The sequence below is a fragment of the Cannabis sativa genome, chromosome 5, assembly GCF_029168945.1.
Source record: "Cannabis sativa cultivar Pink pepper isolate KNU-18-1 chromosome 5, ASM2916894v1, whole genome shotgun sequence".
Lineage (NCBI taxonomy): Eukaryota > Viridiplantae > Streptophyta > Magnoliopsida > Rosales > Cannabaceae > Cannabis > Cannabis sativa.
The window spans coordinates 52880223-52904687 of NC_083605.1; the positions used below are offsets into that span (position 1 = coordinate 52880223).

Genomic DNA, 24465 nt, shown 5'->3' on the forward strand with positions numbered 1-24465 from the left:
GTGTTGGGTAGCAGTAAAACGCGACGTTGGGCCATTAGAGAGTCACACTTTCATATGGTTTAGAATGTTTTTAATAGTGAGGCATCATTGTTAGACATTGAAAATATCAGGAAATTGTCGAGGGTTTAGAAAAGACCAAATTACCTTTTTAAGTCATTAAACTTTTGTCTTTCGCTAAAGGGCATTGTAGTCTTTTACTTGAGGATTTTTGTCCTTTATAAGTATGATATATTAAGATTTATATAGGAAAAATAAGAGAAAAACTTAGAAAACACTTCCTCCTTCACCCATTTTCTCTCACTTTCGAATCAACACACAACCAGACAAGAATTGTAGGTTTTCTCAGCTGAATTCAGGGGATTTTAGGAAGGTTTGAAGCTGAATTCTAGGTATGAAGTTTTGATCTTTTTCTCTTTGGGTTTTCTTAGCTCAAAGTAGGTTATTTATGCATGAATTTGAGGATTTTATTGTTGTGGATGTTTAGGTTTTTGGCTTTAGTATTCTGGAGTTATATAAGGGTTGTTGGAGGTAATTTGAGCTGGATTGGGAGTTTGATTTGGTGTCTGAGTGGAATTTGAGTTTAAGAACTCAAATCTTATCCTTTAATGGTGTTTTCAATTTTTGAGCCTTTTATTGTGTTCTATTGCTTGAATTGGATGTGTTGGAGTATATAGAGGTATTGTGGAGAATATTGTGAAGTTTGGGTGTGATTTGAGGTCTTGGGGACATTTTTGAGGTTCCCAACACTGAACTGGTCTGTAGCAACTGGTCGACCAGTTGGTCCTCAGGGAACTGGAATTCTGGTTGGGAATCGGTCTACCAGTGGGGTCAATTTTGGAACCCTAGTTTATCTTATTTTTGTGATCTTTAGGGTATTTCCATACTATTCATCGATAAGGTTATTCTTAGTTTTGATTTTAAGTCCCCGATAAGTGTTTTAGCGTATCTCTCATCGGAATTTCGAATGTTGTGATTTAGGGCCCTATGAAACGTTGAGCTGCAATTCCACTCAGGCTGACCGGCACACCTGAACACAGAAATGAGGTAAGATAGTGTTATACCTGAAATTTGACTGGCACTTCAGAGGATGACACGTGTCAACCTTGGAGAATACAAATCAACAAATATAATGGCAATTATATTAAAAGATACTAAATGGAATAACTCATTTAATGCAGAGTTAATATAGCATATCTATAACTCGCTGACTGTATAGTCTTAAGCGCGACAAGGATGTATGAACTATTAATTCAGGTATTGACGAGAAACCATTTTGCGTCAGAAGACATGATTGAAAGGGTGACATCGATAATGAATAAGAGAGGCATCAACCTCACTATGTGTAAAAAGGTGTTAACAAGACATGTTGACTGTTAGGGAACTTAGCGTATAATACACATTATACTAACTAAGTATAACAGCTTAAAGAACCTGGATAACGATTAGCGAGACACCCATCTCGCTATAGGAAGGTATACTCCTAGTACCTTCACTAATCAGCTCCAGAAATCTTTCAATGAGATCCACTGCTTTGTCACGTCAGCTCTCTCATAGATAGAAGCCGACATTCAAATGATGTTGGCTACTGAAGTTCACCTTGTCACCTATTGGGTTTTGTGACATAAATAAAACCCATTTTAATATAATCAGATTTAGTTATTAATAAAGATCAGAAATAACATTTTATGTTGCATGGTTAACATGATTTATTTCATGATTATATACATATAATGTATGAATTCTATTTATGTCCAGAACATATGAATTTGTTAATGATTATAGTGTTGTCAGCACAGTGGAATATAATCTTAATTATATATTCAAAAGTTTATTCCCTGATTTGTCAGTTCACTGGATTTAGACTGACATGATAATCAGCGATAGGTATTCTTACACCTTGGATAAGTGTTATGTCCTTTCCAGGGCATTGGCAAAGTTTACCAGTATCGGATGTATGGAGTATACATCGAAAGGGATCGATATTGAACTTTGATTAGATATATTAAAATTTACCGTAATATCTATTCAATTCAATATCACCTGTCGATCCTAGATCAAATGATCTTAATCTTGATACGGTTAGGTTCGATCTCAAGAGTATTATACATGTTCTCTAATTTGTTAGTTAAGCCTACTTTTGGGTCACGGTGATACGTACATTTTGGGAACATGATAGTATAATTGAGTGGGAGCGCTAACATAAATATGGAGTCTATAACTTCTATAGGAATTTAGAAGTGAAACGATGATATCCTTCGAGCTTGGCTAAACAGAGATAAATAGTGGAGATCTCATTTCACTTCGCTGAAATATCATTTATATGGAGCTAAGTGTTTTAAGGATAAAATACATTGAAGGTGTAACGGTAATTTAGTTCCTATTCAATGTAGCTCATCTATTAGAGGGTCATTGATCAAATTAGGATTATAACAATGGATAACTAATAACATATCTATATCGTGGAAAATATAGAGCGTTCTATATGACTGAGAGTGCAATTCCAAGTTCTAAGTGAGAATTCAATAAGGAATTAATAAGTTAGGGAATTTACTTGGTAAATTCGGTTCGACTTATTGGAAGCTCGGTTATATAGGCCCATGGTCCCCATACTAGTTGAGACCATACTGCTTGTAAGACTCAGTTAATTGATTTTAATTAATCAATTATAATTCTAAAGTTAGACTATGTCTTGTTGGGTTTTGTGCCCTAAATAAAACCCATTTCAATATAATCAGATTTACTTATTAATAAAGATCAAAAATAACATTTTATGTTGCATGGTTCACATGATTTATTTCATGATTATATACATATAATGTATGAATTCTATTTAAGTCCAGAACATATGAATTTGTTAATGATTATAGTGTTGTTAGCACAATGGAATATAATTTTAATTATATGTTCGAAAGTTTATTCCCTAATTTGTCAGTTCACTGGATTTAGACTGACATGATTTTCAGCGATAGGTATTCTTACACCTTGGATAAGTGTTATGTCCTTTCCAGGGCATTGGCGAAGTTTACCAGTATCGGATGTATGGAGTATACATCAGAAGGGACCGATATTGAACTTTGATTAGATTTATTAAAATTTACCGTAATATCTATTCAATTCAATATCACCTGTTGATCCTAGATCAAATGATCTTAATCCTGATATGGTCAGGTTCGATCTCAAGAGTATTATACATGTTCTTTGATTTGTTAGTTAAGCCTACTTTTGGGTCAGGGTGATACGTACATTTTGGGAACATGATAGTATAATTGAGTGGGAGCGCTAACATAAATATGGAGTCTATAACTTCTATAGGAATTTAGAAGTGAAACGATGATTGATAACTCTAGAAATTAGAGTTATTTTTCACATTTTTTTTACTAAAAATTGGTTTAGTTCTTAAGTTTTTAATTAATTTAGTAAGTTTTTAATTATTTTTGGATTTATTAGCTTTATTGTAATTTTATATGTTTTTGTGTGTTTTTATAATTATTTTATTATAATATGTTATGTAGTATTTATTTTTAATTTTATTTTAGTTTTCTAATTAATTTTATGAATCTTTAGGTGTATTTGGTGGATAAAGTATGGATTAATTTGAAGAAGATGTGAAGAAATTGGGGTCAAAATGCAATTTTAAAAGCAAAATCAAATCAGCCCAAGAAGAAGCCCACTCACGGTCAGAGAGTTGACCCAATCTGAGCCGTTCTTTGACTGATCGCACGGCCCAGATGGGAGAGTGTAACCCACACCCGACAGGCGCGAGTGAAGCCTTCCGCGTGGTCCCCAGCAGCCATCAGCTCCCTCTTCTCCTTCCTTCCGCGTGGGACCCAACCGTCAGCGCCCAGCCTACCAGCAAGCGCCACGTCCGCCTCGTCAGCCTTCCCAACGAACCAGCTCGCGCCAAGTGGCACCTGCAGAAGAAAAAGAAGAAGAAAGAAATGAAGTGTTAATTGATTTATTTTATCTGAAAATTATATTCCCAAACACCAAAAATTGCATTTTCTCCCACATATTACACATAAATACTCTATTTACTCTTCCCAATTTATTTCACCTAAATAAACATTCCTATTTTATTTTTTACTCTATCCTTTCACTACTTTTACATCCTTACAAAACATTTATTTTTTCCAATACTCTTACACATACTCTATTTATCCATTCTCTTCCCAACACTAATTAAATTAATCATTTTATTTATTTAATTTGATTAATTTAATTCTCTAATTTTGCCTATAAATATGGTGTTGGAAGACCATTTCAAAAAACATCTCTTCACCCTCCTAAACACCTCTTCAACCCAAAACACTTCTCCATTCCACACTCTTCATTTTTACCATTTTCTTTCTACCATTTTTACACTTTGAAGAGCATGTCAAGTATGTTTATCTTTTGTAATTTTTATCTAGTTATGAGCTTCTAATCTTTTTTCAAGATTATTAAGATGATGATGAAGCAAAATGTAACTAGATAGTGTTTATGTTTGTATGTTGATTTCCCATTTGTGCTATAAAGTTCATGGATTTTTCTATCAAAAATATGTCTTTTTCATCTTCAATATCATGTATTTTTGATTGTTAAAGCATATTTCCACTTAGTTCTTCATTATGCAAAAATATAATACTCTTTGATTAAATGTCTTTCATTAAATTGTTTACATCTAATTCTTAGAATATAAGTGTTATATTTTGCTTAAACATAGTTTCTTTGATTTTGTGTAGTTTCATTAAATTGTAACACATTTAATGCTTAGAAATTATACATTTTATAAGTGAAGAAAAATCCTACCTTTTTGAAAATAACTTGTACTTAAATGAAAAATATATTTTGGAAAATATGGTGAGATTTATTTCAACTATATCTAAAACTTGGGAATCAATATACTTATAAATATTATTGAACTTGCATTTTGTGGATTCTAATATCTTAATAATCTTATTTTACACATCTTATTTAAAAATCATTTTCATACTCACTCATCTTTAATCTTAAGTATTTTAGTTACTTGTCTTTTATTTTATTTTGCAAAACCAAAATCCTATCAAATATTTGGAGCTAGGTTAGAATATTCTTATTTTGTTTGAAATAGTTTCTTTTGATGTTAGTCAACTCCCATGGGTTCGACCTTGCACTTACATGAACACTATATTCCGAAACGATTCGTGCACTTGCGAGTATAAATATTAAAACACTCACTTTTGAGGACAACAATGATATCCTTCGAGCTTGGCTAAACAGAGATAAATGGTGGAGATCTCATTTCACTTCGCTGAAATATCATTTATACGGAGCTAAGTGTTTTAAGGATAAAATACATTGAAGGTGTAACGGTAATTTAGTTCCTATTCAATGTAGATCATCTATTATAGGGTCATTGATCAAATTAGGATTATAACAATGGATAAGTAATAGTGTATCTATATCGTGGAACATATAGAGCGTTCTATATGACTGAGAGTGCAATTCCAAGTTCTAAGTGTGGATTCAATAAGGAATGAATAAGTTAGGGAATTTACTTGGTAAATTCGGTTCGACTTATTGGAAGCTCGGTTATATAGGCCCATGGTCCCCATACTAGTTGAGACCATACTGCTTGTAAGACTCAGTTAATTGATTTTAATTAATCTATTATAATTCTAAAGTTAGACTATGTCTACCTTATGAATTTTCACTAAGTAAGAGCAAAATTGTAAAGAAAAGTGATTCTAGGTTTTATTTATTAATTAAGAGACTTTATATGTCTAATTAATAAATATATTAAATGACAATATTATTTAATAATTAATTTTTAGTTATTAAATAATTATAATTGGCATGTAAATGGTCAAATTGGAAAATTGGCATTTTTGAGAAAATGGGATTGAAAAATGACAAAATGGCAAAATTGCAAAGTGAGGCCCATTATCCTTATATGGCCGACCACTTTGTATAGAGTTTACCATTTATATTTTTCATTATTTTAATGCCATACAATTCTAACCTAAACCTAGATGGCATTCTATAAATAGAAAGTGTTAGCTTCATGAAACTATGACTTACATCTTATTTTCTCCGAGAAAAATCTGAGCCTCCTAGCCGCCCCTCTTCTTCTCTTTTCTTCTACTCAATTTCGAAATACCCTAGTGATAGAGTAGTGCCCACACACATCAAGTGGTATCTCAATCATAGTGTGGAAGATCGTGAAGAATCTAAATTCAACAAAGATGGACATTCGGGCTCAGATCTTGATAATACTCTACGACAGATAGGATACAAGGGTTAGAGATCAGAGTGGAAGGAGTCGTTATATTCCGCTGCACCTAATGTAAGGTTTCCTAAACTTTATATGTGTTTATTTCATTGTTTTAGAATTCATATTAGGATGTTAATGAAATATACATGGTAGTAAATCTAGATCCTGGTAAAATATTTCCAACATCACCAAGAACAACGATTGTCAAATGGAGTGTTATGTCTTCAATTGTTGAAACGACGGGATTTACATAATCATCCTTGGAAATACGTGGGAAAAGCTCAAGCTTGCTCCCAGGATTATTGATGCTACCTAAGTTCCCATCGAGATGCCCAAGTGAGATACACTTTGCAGCGTATCTAAATTCACGTCAGCATTGACCCATAAAGCGGATAAATCACAGTTGTGTGATTTTCAAATAATAATCACATTTATTTACGTGGAACGTTATTAAAGCCTACAATATCAGGGAAATATTTTTGTGGGATTTGAATCTGATTGTAATTAACTGCCACCATATGTCACTATAAATAAGGGCAGAATGTACTGAAAAAGGGACGAAAAATTCTTGAGAGAAAAAACTCTAGTTTGTTTCAGAATAATTTGAATAAGATTGACTCGTGGATTATGTAGAATTTTAATTGCAAAACCACGTAAAAACTTGGTGTCATTTTTTATTATTATTCTTTCTTAGAGTTCAACTAAAATCTGTGTTGATCCTATCATGAAATAGGCTTATTATCGTTAACGAAAATCTGCGTTAACAATTTGGTGCTTTCATTGAGAGCCTACATGAAAAAAGTTCAGAAAAAATCCCTCCTGACCCAAAAATAAAAAACTTTTCTCCATGGCTGACAATAGGGAAAATGATGATAATCAACTTGAAGAGACTACTCACTGTCCTAGAAAAGAGTTGGTGGGCACACGGAGGCCTCCCAACTCATGGACAACTCAATCTACACGATCGACACGTTCAAGGAGGAACCAACCTGAAGGTGGCCAAAACCCAGAATCTGGGAATGAAGTACCCAACAATGACGGTGGCGGCACTCCTAGAAGTGGGGGCTTTTATGACTTCAACAAATACATACCATTAGTAGAGTTAAAAAATCGCCAACTCAAGCGACTGCTGGAGGAGGCAAACTGACAAAACACTAAGTTGGAGTAGGAGGCAGCCGCAGCCAGGGCGGCTCAGGAAAATGATGCTCAAAACCAACCTGATCTTGAGGTAAGGAGGCCAGACAGACCTCGTGGAACCTGAACCAGGAGGTTGGAGACAACTCAGGGGGACCCTCAAAATGCTCATAAAAAACAACCTAGGGATACTGAGGATGCCCCTGATGATGAGCAATCAAATGACCAGGCTCGTCGTCAAGAAGAGCCTCGAAGACCCCGGGTTTGCACAACCTAGGGAATGGAAATTGTGATTTGCTGGAATCTTCTCGCAGGAATGCGAGTAGGAGGAAACCTCAAAGTAGGGAACATGAATCCCTTGTGGCAACAAGAGAGATCCTAGGACTCAACCTAGGGCAGGTGGGTTGCCCCCGAGACATCGTCAATGTTCTTCTCGCACTGATAGGGAAAGGGCACATACAAACCCTAGTAGGGGGCATGTATCAGCCCGTTCTCAAAAGAGAAGGCCATTACGTGACGAGGCATGTTCCAGTTCTGGACGTACAAGAACTCGTATTCGATCTACGCAAGGAGGAGATAGAACTCGCCGCAGTATTGATCGAGAAAGTATGGGCACAAGTAGAATAGAAGGTTACTCAAGGACGAGGTCCGTGAGTAACTATGATTCACAATAGCCGGATCTTCGTAATCAATTGAACCAAAAAAAAAAACCTGACCTTCGTCAACAACTCAATCAAAAGCAAGAGGATCCTATCCAATTGCAAATTAACGAGTTGGAGGACAAGTTCAAAAGGCACCAAGATGAGGAATTTGGGAAACTGCCTAGTTACGACTCAGATGAGGAGCTTGAGCCTTTCCATCCAAATATTATGAGTGCTGACCCCCAAGGATTCAAGAACCCTCACGTCTTGTTAGACGATGGGACAATAGATTCGGTCGCGCACTTGAATAATTTTAATACTATCATGCGAGCCAACAATGTGATGAATAATTTACGCTGTATTTTATTCCCTACCTCACTAGTTGGGGCAGCAAGCAGCTGGCTCAAAAAATTTACACATCATTCAATCACCTCTTGGGAAAAGTTGTCTAAGGACTTCAAGAAACAATTCCCAGCAGCAAGTGACAGGCGACCTGAGGTGTCTTCTCTTACAAATATAAAGCAGCAGTTGGGCGAGACACTAAAGGCCTACTTGAGTCGTTTCAGTATAACTGCTGCGAGAGTTAGAAATTTGAACGACAGTATCCAGCTCATTGCCCTTCAAGTAGGGATCACGACTGATCTCTCAACTACTAGAGGTGAGTTGTGGGATGACCTACAAGGTCGCCCAGTGAAAAACATCAGTGAGTTCAATGAGAGGGCTCAAGTGTTTGTACGAAAAGAGGAAGCGAGAAAAGAGACAAAGTTGTTAAAAAATGGCTCGGAAAGTAAACCCAGCAGTGTCTCGACAAGTACCATCTCGACGAAGGCTAACATTCTAGGAGGCTTTAAATGGAAAGATGACTCCAAGGAATTAGCCAAGGACAAGAAAAAAATAGAAGAAGCGCGACAAGTACGTGCCAATCTACACTATTTATACTGAGCTTAGAGAAACTCGAGAAAATATATATCTTGCACATGAGCACAGGGTTGCATTTCGTAAACCTTAGCCCATGAGGCATGTGAGACATAAGAGAGATGCAACCAAATATTGTAAGTATCACAAGGACATTGGGCATACGATAGAGGAATGTCGTTAGCTGAAAGACTAGATAGAAAGTCTTATTGCGCGAGGTCACTTTCGGCAATACGTGAAAAGACAAGGCGATGGACAAAACAAGCCTAATCTGCCCAATAACCCAGGCAACCAGAGATTACAACTGTTGGGTTTCATGCCCTAAATAAAAATCCATTTCAATGTAATCTATTTTATTCAACATCAATAAAGAAACAGAAGTATTTTTCATTCATTTGTGTATGTTTTGGTTCACCTTATCAATTGCTTGTCTATTTGATTTATAAATTCATCTGAAACCCTTTTCACATACTTGATCCTGTTTATTGTGTTGTCAACACTTTGGAAAGTAAACATGACTATGTGAATAAAGTTTCCTAGATTTATCAGACACAGGGTTTTACTGATAAGATAATCTACAACAAGAGTTTACTTGCATTTGGAGAAATGCTATGTTCTTTCCAGGACATTGGTTAAAGTAAAGCTCAGGTTGGATGCATGGAGTATGCATCGGAAGGGACCGATATTGAACTTTGAGTTAGATTTATTAAACTTACCGTAATATCTATTCAAGTCAATATCGCCTAGTTGATCCTAGATCAAATGATCTTAATCCTGTTATGATTAGGCTCAATCTCAAGAGGCTATTCGTGTTCTTTGATTTGTTAGTTAAGCCTACTTTTAGGTCAGGGTGATACGTACATTTTGGGAACACGGTAGTGCAATTGAGTGGGAGCGCTAACATAAACATGGAATCTATAGCTTCTATCTGGCGAATAGTAAGTAAAGGATGATCTCCTTCGAGCATGACCAAACGAAAATTAATGGTGGAGTACTCATTTCACATAAGCTGAAATATCATTTATACGGGGTCAAGTGTTTTAAGGATAAAATACATAGTAGGGTGTAATGGTAATCTAGTGTAGATCATTCATACAGAGGATCATTGATCAAATTAGGATTATAACAATGGATAACTAATGATGTGTCTATATGGTGGAACATATAGAGCATTCTATATACTGAGAGTGCAATTCTAAGTTCTATGCGTGGATTCAACGAAGAATTAATAAGTCAGTGAATTTAGGTTATAAATTCTTGATCTGCTTATTGGAAGCTCGGTTATATAGACCCATGGTCCCCCCACTAGTAGAAATAATATTGCTTGTAAGACTCATATAATTGGTTTTGATTAATCAATTATAATTCTCAAATTAGACTATGTCTATTTGTGAATTTTTCACTAAGTAAGGGCGAAATCGTAAAGAAAGAGTTTTAGGGGCATATTTGTTAATTATGATACTTTGTATGGTTCAATTAATAAATATGATAAATGACAAAATTATTTAATAATTATTTATAATTAGAAAATAGTTAGAATTGGCATTTAAATGGTTCAATTAGAAAATTGGCATTTTTGAGAAAATCAGATGCAAAAATGATAAAACTGCTAAATTACAAAAAGTGAGGCCCAATTCCATATTGCCAAGGGCCGGCCACTTTTATAGCATTTATCATCTGATATTTTCATTATTTTAATGCCAAATAATTCAAACCTAACCCTAGTGGAATGCTATAAATAGATAGTGAAGGCTTCAGGAAATTTACACACTTAACTTTCACACTTTTCATTCAGAGAAAAACTTGAGCCTTCTCTTTCTAAACCCTAGCCGCCCACTCTCTCTCTCTCTTCTTCCTTGAGATTTCGAAATACTTAGTGATTAGAGTAGTGCCCACACACAGCAAGTGATACCTCAATCATAGTGAGGAAGATCGTTAAGAAAGACTTTCAGCAAGAAGGAGTTTCAACACTAAAGAAGGAGAGAAAGAGATCCAGGTTCAGATCTTGATAATACTTTGCAACAGAAAGGATACAAGGGTTAGAGATCTAAACGGAAGGAGACATTTAATTCCACTGCACCCAGTGTAAGGTTTCTAATACTTTATATGTGTTTATTTCATAATCGTTTTAGAAGTTCATATTTAGGGTGTTAATCAACATACTTGTGAGTAGATCTAAGATCCTGGTAAAATAATTTCCAACAACTGGCCTCAGAGCCATGGTAATTGATTTGCTTGCAAGAAATTTGGACTTAAAACGATTTGTTTGTGTTTTGGATGGTATCATGTTGTTTTGAGTGTTGTTTGATGATTGATTGATGTTTGTGAATTTTCGTGAACAATTTCGATTTAATTTGAATTAGTTATGATTTTTTGAAGTTTCAAAAAAAATCAGGGTCGTGCAACAGGGCTACGCGCGCGGACAGCACGCGTTCAGACAACTGCCTGACCGAGCGCCTGTCTGAACCGCCCATCTGCGCGCGCAGAAATCCTGCAGCTCTCTCCTTGCGCAGAGGTTTCTCTGCCAAGCACTCCCCTTACGCGCGCGGACATGTATGCACAGCATACTGTCCATACAGCTCGAATTTTTTTCGTTTTTCTTCGATTTTTCATGCTATTTCATGGATTTAACTTCCGATTTTTTGTATAGTTCTGTATTTAGACATTTACTATTCCTAATTCAATTCTAAATATCACAATTAAATTAATTAATTTTTTTAAATTAATTCATGATATTAGTGTAATTTGAATTTGAAAATAGTAAATATCTATTTTTTTGCTTAATTATCTATCTTATTTTTAAATTTGATTATATCTTATCTTATTTTTAAATTTAAGGTGAGATATTAAATTTTTTTTAAATTAAATAAGTTTTTAAATAATTTCACCTTATTTAAATTTAAAATAAGATAACTATAATCATGATATTTTAAATAGATGTAAGATATTTTGCTAACTTTTAAATTTTGTTATTTATTTAAATTAAATCATAAAATCTGAAAAAGATATTTATTTATCTTTTTTTATTGAATATTTAATTTATAAAATAACATTAAATTTTTAAAAGGTAGTTAGCAAATTTTGAAATGATATTTAGGTTAGTTGAAACCTAATTTTTCAAAATTGTAGGTTTAATTTTAAATATTATTTTATTAATTTCGAAAATATTTAAATTTTATTTTATTTTATTATTTATTTTTCGAAAATAAATTTTTTTAATTAATTTTTCGAAATTATTTATTTAAAATTAAATAAATCCTACATCCAACTATCCAGCTAAGCTTGTTGCAGGAGTATGTGTTTTAGCTTGTTTGTAAGTTTTTAAAACCTATTATTGCTTGAATGCAAATAACCATGGTTAACTTGTTGACGTATCCAATGATCTGATTTTAACTCATGGCTCCCTTGGTCAAGTAAATAATTTGTAACGGGTATATTTACAATCTTCTTTCATCTGTGTATGACCTAGCAACATGATAGGATCCATCCAAATTGTGTGCCTGTGTGAGCCTATGTGTTTAATTTTATTATAGATGCATATAGGTTGTTGTTGCTAAATAAAATATCATAGTTTTTGATAGATTTTATTTAGGCCCATTTAGTTTTGGGCCTATTCAATTAATAACAGTTGTTCATTTTAAGGTTAAATTCCTCTCTTTTGGGCCTTGTGAGAGTTGGGAGCCATAGAAGTGGGTACGACACACTGAACCCAGCACCCTCTCACATGAATCACCCCAATTGTGAAGGCCCATTTGCCTGATTTGAATAACTGTACTAGGTTAATTAAATTAGTTTAACCTAATAAAATCGATTAGCAACATAATTAATTTCATTTATTTTGAAATTAATTTAAGAAAACAATAGTTTAAAGAATCTTTTATTCTAAGCTAAACTATATGTATTTTCTTGTATTTAATTAAATATAGAATTATAACTATCTAGATTCTCTCTGAAGCTTAATTTAAATTTTTCATCAAATATTCTTATTTAAGTTGATATTTAGTTATCTATAACTAACCAGCTTAAATCTGAATATCTTTTGGATTTAAAATTTCAAAATTAAGTTGAGGAATTTTAGGCATTGGTTATTAAGATTCTTTAGATATTTTTTAAGTTGATATTTTTTCAAATATTAACTTAAAATGGAATATTTTTAAATTAAGTGGTTATAACTTAATTTTAATTTAATTAAATCTAATTTTGAAAGATATTTAAGTTTATTTTTTCGATTCTTCTAAAACAACTTAAACAAGATATTTTTCAAATTTTTTCCATTTTTATTCGAATTTATTTTTCGAAATTAAATAATAATTGAAATTTAATTAAAGTTGATTTTTTATTTAAACCAACTTTAATTTGTAATTTTTCATTATTATATTATGGAGTAAATGATTATACAAAATACATATTTTAAAATAATGAGCTTTAATCAAGAGACATTCGATCTCCATTGTTGGTTTTACAAAGCGTTTGTTTTAGTGAGTAATCCTCCCTAATGGAGGAACGTTCATTAGCAATTTCGCACCGTTTAATCTCGAAAGATAAGTAGTTTGTAAGTGTTTTATATGGTATGGATCACCCTAATGGTGGCGACCATATTTGACTTGCAAATTATGAAACAATGGTGGAAGCTCATAAGATAGAATTGCCTTGACTCTCGCCTAAACGGGACAACGCTGAATTCAAATCTTGATCGAATAAAATGTTGCTAGAATGATTATCATTTTAGATGAGTTGAAAACTCTATTCAATGGATGATGCTTTGACTCTCGCCTAAACGGGACACTATATCAGTTTGTTGAAAGACCTTGGAAAATAAACTATGTTAGATTTAGTATTTTTATAACATATGTGATTATTTGTTATTTTCTAAACATGTGTATGAATTTATGATTAAACCTTACTTCTGTTTTATTGATGTGTTGTAGTGCCAATATGAATAACCCTCACTCCGATCCTCTCCTAGTTAATATCTTAGCAAAAGACTTCTATAGTCTGAAAATGCATCCTGGTAGTTGTATAAACTCACACCTGTTGATGATGAATCTGAAGTTCCAAAAGGAAAATCTACTAGGGATTGATTTATCAAGAGAACAATGGGTCCAATTCATTCTTAATAGTTTTCCTCCGGAGTATAATGAACTTGTTGTTTCTTACATGATCAACAATTTCAACTCCTCCGACATGGACAAGCTCGAAGCAGAATTACGAGCCCATGAACGGAATCTGATTGCAATGGGTCCCCCTGGGTTTGCAATTCATAATCAGAGGAAAAGGATTAAGCATGAAGGCTCTAGCAAAGCTGCTCCTTCAAGTACAATTATCAGACATAATCTTCTATGTTCGAATTGTAATGAAAAAGGACATCAAGAAGAACGATGTCCCCGACTTCTAAACAATTCAAACGAAGGTAATGCTTTTGTCTTTGAATCATGTGTTTTAGAGAACGACAAATCCGTTCGGATTGTTGATTCTGAGTCTACTAACCATGTATGTTCTTCACTGCAGCTGCTTGAAACTTGGTAAAATCTACTTCCAGGAGAGTTAAAGCTTAAAGTTGGTAATGGCGAGTTAGTGTCGGTCAAAGCTAGAGGAAAAGCCCGCATCAAGTTTCAACAAAGATTTTTAATTTTAGAAAATGTTTTATTTATTCCAAACTTTAGTAGAAACTTGATTAGTGTCTCATGTTTGCAAACACAATCTTATATATTGAATTTTTTGAGTTCTAATTGTTCAATTTCTCGTAATGGATTTCAAATATGTGTTGCTACCATGGAACAAGGGCTTTATGTTTTAAGACCGAATACACAAATCTCACTAAACAGTGAACTTTTCAATGTAGCTGAACCTAGAAACCTCAAAAGAAAAGTGATTGATAATGATGATCAAACTTATCTATGGCATTTACGTTTAGGTCATATAGGCTTTGATAGACTCAATAGGCTAACCAAAGACGGTCCATTGAAAAATGTCATCCTAGGTGAGTTATCAGTATGCGAGTCCTGCCTGGAAGGAAAAATGACTAAGCGTTCTTTCTCTGCAAAGGGAGAGCGTGCCAAATACCCCCTAGGGTTAGTGCATTATGATTTTTGCGAACCTCTGAATGTAAAAGCCCGAGGTGGTTATGAGTATTTTGTCACTTTCATTGACGATTACTCTAGATATAGTTTTCTTTACCTAATGCAAAAGAAATCTGAAACGTTTGAAAAGTTTCAGGAGTTTCATGCTTTGGGGTCAAAACCAATTAGTTAAATCAGTAAAGATCTTGCGAACTGATAGGGGTGGAGAATATATGGATATGCAGTTCAAAGATCATTTAATTGAACTTGGAATTGAATCCCAATACACTGCCCCAGGCACTCCACAACAAAATGGAGTTGCAGAAAGAAGAAATCGCACTCTTTTGGAAATGGTTATGTTTATGCTGAGTTATTCAACTCTGTCTACGTCCTTCTGGGGATATGCTATACAGATGGCTAATGACATTTTAAATGTTGTTCCATCTAAAGCAAACCCTAAGACACCCGTCGAACTTTGGAATGGTCGTACACCTAGTTTACGCCACTACAGAATTTGGGGGTGCCCTGCTCATGTCTTAAGAAAGAAAGAAGGCGAACTTGAATCTCGTACCGAAGTATGCATGTTTGTCGGAAATTCTAAAGAGAGTAGTGGTGGACTATTTTATAGTCACAAGGATAACAAAGTGTTTGTTTCTACAAATGCTACTTTTCTTGAAGAGAACTATATTAAAGACAACAAACCGAAAAGTAAAGTTTTTCTAGAGGAAATGCTTCTATCTGGCGAATAGTAAGTAAAGGATGATCTCCTTCGAGCTTGACCAAACAAAAATAAATGGTTGAGTACTCATTTCACATAAGCTGAAATATCATTTATACGGGGTCAAGTGTTTTAAGGATAAAATACATAGTAGGGTGTAACGGTAATCTAATCCCTTTACACTGTAGATCATTCATATAGAGGATCATTGATCAAATTAGGATTATAACAATGGATAACTAATTATGTGTCTATATGGTGGAACATATAGAGCATTCTATATACTGAGAGTGCAATTCTAAGTTCTATGCGTGGATTCAACGAAGAATTAATAAGTCAGTGAATTTAGGTTATAAATTCTTGATCTGCTTATTGGAAGCTCGGTTATATAGACCCATGGTCCCCCCACTAGTTGAGATAATTTTGCTCGTAAGACTCATATAATTGGTTTTGATTAATCAATTATAATTCTCAAATTAGACTATGTCTATTTGTGAATTTTTCACTAAGTAAGGGCGAAATCGTAAAGAAAGAGTTTTAGGGGCATATTTGTTAATTATGATACTTTGTATGGTTCAATTATTAAATATGATAAATTACAATATTATTAATAATTATTTATAATTATTAAATAGTTAGAATTGGAATTTAAATGGTTGAATTAGAAAATTGGCGTTTTTGAGAAAATCAGATGCAAAAATGATAAAATTGCAAAATTGCAAAAAGTGAGGCCCAATTCCATATTTCCAAGGGCCGGCCACTTTTATAGCATTTATCATCTGATATTTTCATTATTTTAATGCCAAATAATTCAAACCTAACCCTAGTGGAATGCTATAAATAGATAGTGAAGGCTTCAGGAAATTTACACACTTAACTTTCACACTTTGCATTCAGAGAAAAACCTGAGCCTTCTCTTTTTAAACCCTAGCCGCCCACTCTCTCTCTCTCTTCTTCCTTGAGATTTCGAAATACTTAGTGATTAGAGTAGTGCCCACACACAGCAAGTGATACCTCAATCATAGTGAGGAAGATCGTGAAGAAAGACTTTCAGCAAGAAGGAGTTTCAACACTAAAGAAGGAGAGAAAGAGATCCGGGTTCAGATCTTGATAATACTCTGCGACAGAAAGGATACAAGGGTTAGAGATCTGAACGAAAGGAGACATTTAATTTTGCTGCACCCAATGTAAGGTTTCTAATACTTTATATGTGTTTATTTCATAATCGTTTTAGAAGTTCATATTTAGGGTGTTAATCAACATACTTGTGAGTAGATCTAAGATCCTGGTAAAATAATTTCCAACAACAACCTCCTCCTCTTGAAGGAGAGGACATTCTGGTTATCTTGGGAGGGCCACATCTCGCCGAGGAAAGTAACAATGCTCAAAAGAGATAGGTAGAGGAAGTTAAGAATGAGCAGTCGTTATTTGCTCCGAAATCTTTTAAGAAGGCTAAGACTGAGGAACCTCTAATTGTGTTCTCGGAGGAGGATTAAAAAATATGTGAGATACCCTCATGTCGACCCGCTAGTGATTACCATCCAGCTCACCAAGAAAAGGATAAAAAGGGTACTGGTGGACAACAGAAGTTTAGTGGATATCCTTTATAAGGATACACTAAAGAAAATGGGGCTGGAAAAAAGCCAAATTAAAACCTTGGATGGTAAATCTATGCAGATTTACGGGCGACAGCATCGCCAGCCAAGGAATAATTGAGCTCTCATTAACCGTGAGCGAGGGACCCTTATCCAACACTATTATGCAACACTTTCTTGTTGTCGACGTGCCATCAGCCTACAACATACTGCTGGGCCGACCAACGTTAATTGGACTAGGGGCAATTAGTTTCATTAAGCACTTATCCCTGAAGTTTCAAACACCGACACGTGTGGGAATAGTGCGAGGTGACCAAATGCTGGCTCACGAATGCTACCGCATAGAGTTGCGGAATAGAAAGGCTGGTCACCAGCTAATGGCAATTATAACTAAAGAAGGCAAGAAGAAGGATGACGATCTTAATCCTCGAAATCAAGATGAACGGAATTTATTGAAACCGATTGAGGAACTCAAAAAGGTTATTTTAGATCCAAAAAATCCCACTAAGTATGTATTCATTGGGAAAAACTTGGATGAAAAACAAAAATAGCAACTAATAATTTTTTTGAGAGCAAACGATGATCAGTTCGCCTGGAGCCACTCAGATATGATAGGGATTGACCCTAAGATAATATGCCACCACTTGAATGTCGACCCAAATAACCCAGCCAAGAGACAAAAAAGACGACCCTTGGATTCTGAGAGACAAGGGTCACTCAAGCAGGAAGTGGATAAGTTGTTAGTTAACAACTTCATACTCGAGGCATTTTGTCCCTCGTGGATATCCAACCCTGTTCTTGTCCCAAAACCAAATAGAACTTGGAGAACTTGTATCGACCTTTCAGACTTAAATAAGTCATGTCCAACGGATTGCTTTCCACTACCAAGGATTGACCAGTTAGTTGATGCAACTGCTGGACACGAGCTTATGTCGTTCATAGGCGCATATTCTGGATATAACTAGATAAAAATGCATGTCCCTGACCAAAAGCATACAAGCTTTGTAACCAACATGGAACTTTATTGTTATAAAGTCATGCCATTTGGTTTGAAAAATGTTGGGGCAACATATTAGCGACTAGTGAATGAAATGTTTGCGAGACAAACAAGAAGAAACATGAAAGTCTACGTCGATGATATGTTGGTGAAATCGATAAAGAGTGAAGATCACACAATAGAACTCGCAGAGTGCTTTGAGATATTGAAAAAGTACAATATGAAACTTAACCCAAAAAAGTTTTCCTTTGGAGTTTCCTCAGGAAAATTTCTGGGATTCATAGTCAACGCGAGGGACATTGAAGCAAATCGTGAGAAGATCAAGGCTTTGATAGATATGCCATCACCAACTACACTGAAGGAAGTTCAGGCCTTAACAGGAAGAATGGGAGACCTTAACAGATTCATTTTGAAGTCAACTGATAAGTGCCTATCATTTTTCAATGTATTGCGAGGAAACAAAAATTTCGAATGGACAGAAGAATGCGAGGAGGCCCTTAAGAGCATAAAAAGGAATTTGTCAACACCTCCAGTTTTGGCAAAACCAATAACTGGAGAAAATCTACTCTACCTAGCTATCTCGGACAATGCGATTAGTGCAGCAATAGTGCTAGAAGAAGCAAAGCACCAGCAACCTATTTACTATATTAGTAAAAGGTTATTGGGGGCAGAATCGAGGTATCCCCCTCTTGAAAAACTTTCCTTATGCCTAATCTACATGTCTCGCAAGTTACGGCCTTACTTCTAGGCACATCCGATTAAGGTGTTAACTGATCAACCCCTAAGACAGGTTTTATCAAAACCAAATGCTTTTGGAAGATTGATAAAATTGTCAATAGAACTGGGGCACTTCGACATAACTTATCACCCATAAACATCCATCAAGGGCCAGGCTTTGGCAGATTTCTTGATAGAATGAATAGCTCTAGAGGAAAATACGCTTGTTTAGCGAGATGCGGATACTTGGAAACTGTGCGTGGATGGAGCATCCAATGAGCATGGCTCGAGAGCATGGGTAATACTAATTTCACCAGAAGGCTTCAAGTTTCACTAATTTCTTCAAGAACATGAGGATGAAATTGGAATGATGGAAGATGATCCAATCAACTTGCATCAGGCCATGAAAAGTTCTAACTCTCAAAAGTGGATTGATGCCATGGATGAAGAGAATAAGTCTATGCAAGACAATAAAGTTTGGGAAGTTGCCCCATTACCAGAAGGTGTAAAACCAATTGGTTGTAAGTGGATACTTAAAACCAAGAAGGATGAATATGGTAATGTGGTGAGATTTAAGGCACGTCTTGTAGCAAAAGGCTATACTCAGAAACAAGGCATTGATTATATAGAGACTTTCTCTCCGGTTTCATCGAAAGACTCTTTTAGGATAATATTGGCACTTGTTGCTCATTTTGACCTTGAGTTACATCAGATGGATGTTAAAACAGCGTTTCTCAATGGCGACATTGATGAGACAATTTATATGGAGCAACCAGAAAACTTTGTGGTTGGTGACCCAAAGAATATGGTTTGCAAATTAAACAAATCCATCTATGGACTCAAGCAAGCTTCTCGTCAGTGGTATCACAAGTTTCATCAAGTAATTATCTCATTTGGTTTTGAGATGAATATTATTGATGATTGTGTATATCACAAGTTCAGTGGGAGTAAATACATATTTCTGGTTCTATATGTCGATGACATATTGCTTGCTACTAATGATATAGGCTTATTGCACGAAACCAAGAGATTTTTATCTAAGCAATTTGAGATGAAAGATCTTGGTGACGCCTCTTTTGTATTAGGAATTCAAATACGTCGAGATCGTTCTCGGGGTATTCTTGGATTATCACAAAAGGGCTATATCGATAAAGTACTCAAAAGATTTGGCATGCAAGATTGTAGACCAGGTGATACCCCTGTTGCTAAAGGAGACAAATTCAGTCTTAGACAATGCCCTAAAAGCAGCCTTGAAATTCAGGAAATGAAAAAGATTCCCTATGCATCAGTTATAGGGAGTCTAATGTATCTTCAGGTATGTACGCGTCCAGATATTGCGTACATTGTTGGGATGTTAGGCAGATATTTAAGCAACCCTGGTATGGACCATTGGATAGCAGCCAAGAGGGTTATAAGGTATCTTCAGAGAACAAAAGATTACATGCTCACATACAGGAAATCAGATCATTTGGAGGTCGTAGGGTATTCTGATTCTGATTTTGCTGGATGCCAAGATAGCAGAAGGTCTACATCAGGCTACATTTTCTTGTTAGCTGGAGGAGCTATATCTTGGAAAAGTGTCAAACAGACACTTGTAGCTTCTTCCACTATGGCAGCAGAATTCGTAGCGTGTTATGAGGCATCAAATCAGGGAATATGGCTGAGAAACTTTGTCACTAGGCTGCGTGTTTTGGAGAATGTTGAAAGACCACTTAAGATATTTTGTGACAATAAATCAGCAGTACTGTATTCCAATAACAATAGGAGCTCATCCAAGTCAAAGCATATTGACATAAAGTTCCTAGTTGTGAAAGAAAAAGTGCAGAGTGGACAGATATCCATAGAGCACATTGGGACAAACTCCATGATAGCGGATCCGCTCACAAAAGGATTACCACCCAAGGTCTTTCATGAGCACACTGCTCACATGGGTGTAGTATTACTTGAGGATATCATGATTTAGTGGGAGTTTGTATTCTCTTTGCTTTATGTTTGTTTAAGACATTTATGTATTTGGTTATTTTCTTATCAGAAATAAAGTTTTCAGTTTATTCACTCTGTTTTGTTATGTTTAAGTTTGACCTCACTTTGGTTTAAGGAGGACCAGTTGGAAATAGGCATGTTCGGTTCACATTGCATGTAATTTTCATGCTACACATCCATGATTGATCTATGTCATTTGGCTATATTTGTATATGTGACCATTGATGGGTTTAGTCATGATTGATATGACGAAAATCGCTTTGATCCTATATGGGTATAGTTGATGGACGAGATTGTTGAAATACCTTTACATAATAGCAAATTTTGAGCTCATAAGGTTATACATTTATCAGGTAACATATGTTGCCCAAGTGGGAGATTGTTGGATTAAAAATCCTATGTGGGCACATATGTATAATGTATATGCTATTATAAAGTGTGATACAAAATTAAGTGACCAATTATGTTATGGGTATCAAAAGGGTATTAAAGTGTCATGGAATTAATGTGTAGATACCATAAGTTAATTTATAATTTGTTGAGGGGCCAAATTATAAATACCCAAAACTCATTCTAAGATGAGTCTATAAATAGGTAGTGGTCCCCAAGAAACACTAGGGTTTCTGTATTCTCTCCTTCCCCATCAGAGAAAATACCTAAGAAAATAGTGTATTCTTGGAAGATCAAAACCTTCTCTGCAATCTCCAACAATGGCTTCAGGTTAGTGCTTCCGCTGATCTTTTATCATCTTCTTCTTTAATTTAGCAAAGGCTTTATAGATTTATGATTTAGGGTTTTCTATATTAAAGCACTTTTAGGAATATGTTTGGATCTGTGATTTATATATTTCTTAAGTGTTTTATAAATCCCTAACAAGTGGTACCAGAGCCACCTTTGTTGAATTAGTTGAAGATCTGATGATTTTATTTATGAAATTTGGATTTTAATTTCGGTAAAAATATATTGATATATGCGTGTATTGACATATATACCGATTATATATGATTATGCATACACATATGCGTTTGTTCGGTTTCGGCTTCAGTATATTATATATAGATCATGATGTGTGATTTGGGAATTTGGAAATTCAATATTGAATTGTAATGATTGTGGCTTCAGTGACTTCTGCCAACTGTATGTTTCTATTTTATGCAATGGATTCGTTTTTGGCTTCAGTTGAATTTGAGTTATTGCTTCAGCTTAAATATATATATATATATATAAATATATTTGGAATTGATGAATAGTGTTATGCATATGATTACGTATCCTTTTGTCGCCACTTATAAAGGCTTCAAGGCTTCTGCCGATTTCTTTTTTATTGACTACTGTATATATGTTTTACATATATAAATAATTGAATGTGATGTTTTGGTTTCCTCTTTACTGTCTGTCACGTTTACATACATATATATTGACTACAATTTGGTAAGGCAATTACATTTTTTTTTTCTTTTATTGCTCTCAAGATTATAAAATATATATGTATGGGAATAATTACTTGGGGCTGCCCCGACAATTTATATGGCTCATAAATAATATATATTTTAGTTCAAACAATTTAATTCAAATTTTGGTGTTGGTTATGACTAATATTTTGAATAAATTAATTGAAACAATATGTCGCCAAAGTGACCTCTTTTGTGTAGATTAATTTATTTAAATATTAGGATGGTTGTGTGTTTGTAATTGATGCTTATATTGACTAGCCCAAAGGTAAGTGAATAGTTTGCTAGATTTCAAACATACCTGTGGCAATAAATGTGTGACAATTATAAAGTATTTTGTGTGAGCAATACGTTAGTCCAAAGATTAACCTATTGTTTGACACAGTTTTATTGTCAATATTTGATTGCTACACCAAGAGTACCGCTTACAGTTAATATTACTGTCCAAAGACTTGATATTAATGTGTGTTTGGTATCTTGAGATGGGATTAACCAATTTTTGAATTTATTGTTTAATTATGCATATTAATGTGAGCATGTTTTATTTGTTCTATATTTAGCTAGTTCATCTTCTGCTACCTCAATATCTGCTAATATTAGTTCTATTCCTATGCTTAATGAGACCAATTTTAAGGATCGGGAAAGGAACTTACTTATAGTTCTGGGATGTATGGATTTAGATCATGCACTAAGGAATGAACAACCTGCACCTCTTATTAAGGAAAGTTCCCATGATGATAAAAGGGAATTTGAGAGGTGGGATCGTTCAAATCGCATGAGTCTCATGATTATGAAACACAGCATTCCAGAAGCCTTTTGGGGCACGGAATCCGAAGGGGTTACTATGGCTAAGAATTTCCTTGAACAAATTGAGGAACGTTTTGCTAAAAACGATAAGGTTGAAATGACAACACTTCTTGGTTCTTTAATGAACATGAGGTATAAGGGTCAAGGAAATGTAAGGGAGTACATTATGAAAATGCATCATATTGTCTCAAGATTAAGGACACTTAAGATTGAGCTTTCAGATGATGTACTTGTACTCATGGTTTTGTTAACGCTTCCTCCACAGTTTAACCAATTTAAAATTAGTTACAACTGTCAAAAAGAGAAATGGACTCTCAACGAGCTTATTTCTCATTGTGTGCAAGAGGAAGAAAGGTTGAAAAAGGACAAAACCGAAAGTGCTCCTTTGGCCACTACCCCTAAGGATAAGGGCAAGAAAAGGAAATTTGAGAATGAAGCTGCTAAGGGTCCAGTTCAAATATCAACCTGGACATGTGAAGAAAGATTGTGCCAAATATCACGCATGGCGTGTAAAGAAAGGTATTAATCTTGTTTTGGTCTGTTCTGAGGTTAATTTAGTTTCAGTGCCTAGAAACACTTGGTGGATAGATTCTGGTACTACTACTCACATAAGTGTTTCTATGCAGGGTTGCCTGAGCTACCGAAAGCCAAGTGATGGTGAAAGATACATCTTTGTGGGCGATGGACAATCGGTAGAAGTGGAAGCAATTGGGCATTTCAGATTGTTATTAGGAACTGGTTTTTATTTGGATTTGAAAGACACTTTTGTTGTGCCGTCTTTTAGACGGAATTTAGTTTTCGTTTCTTTGTTGGACAAATTTGGATATTCTTGTTCATTTGGAAACAATCAGTTTACTTTGTCTTTAAATTCAAATATTATTGGAACTGGTTATTTGAATACTTAAGACAATCTTTATTTGCTAGAAACAATTGCATCCTATAATGAAACCTTGCATGTGGAATCACGAGGTACTAAACGCAAATTAAATAAAGAAAATTCAGCGTCATTATGGCATAAACGCTTAGGTCACATCTCAAGAGGTAGAATTCAGCGTCTTGTGTCTGATGACATTTTAGAGTCTCTTGACTTCACAGATTTCAATGTCTGTGTAGATTGTATCAAGGGAAAACAGACCAAAAAAAACTAAGAGATTAGGTGCCAATAAAGATTAGGTCCCTCTGGGGAGAAGCATTAAAGACAGCAGCTTACATTTTG

The 24465-nt window shown here is 34.8% G+C and overlaps 2 protein-coding genes across 2 annotated transcripts; both read left to right on the forward strand.

Moving 5' to 3' along the window:
* The first annotated feature begins 7843 nt into the window (after positions 1–7843).
* LOC133038390 (uncharacterized) lies at positions 7844–8949 on the forward strand. Its single transcript, XM_061116522.1, has 2 exons — positions 7844–7972; positions 8107–8949. The coding sequence occupies exons 1-2, from the start codon at positions 7844–7846 to the stop codon at positions 8947–8949; spliced, it is 972 nt and encodes a 323-aa protein (XP_060972505.1).
* A 14450-nt stretch (positions 8950–23399) lies between these two features.
* Positions 23400–24149, forward strand: LOC133037656 (uncharacterized). The gene is made up of 2 exons (XM_061115046.1): positions 23400–23768; positions 23876–24149. Exons 1-2 carry the CDS (start codon positions 23416–23418, stop codon positions 23883–23885), a joined length of 363 nt encoding a protein of 120 aa, XP_060971029.1. The 5' UTR covers positions 23400–23415; the 3' UTR covers positions 23886–24149.
* Positions 24150–24465: the final 316 nt, after the last annotated feature.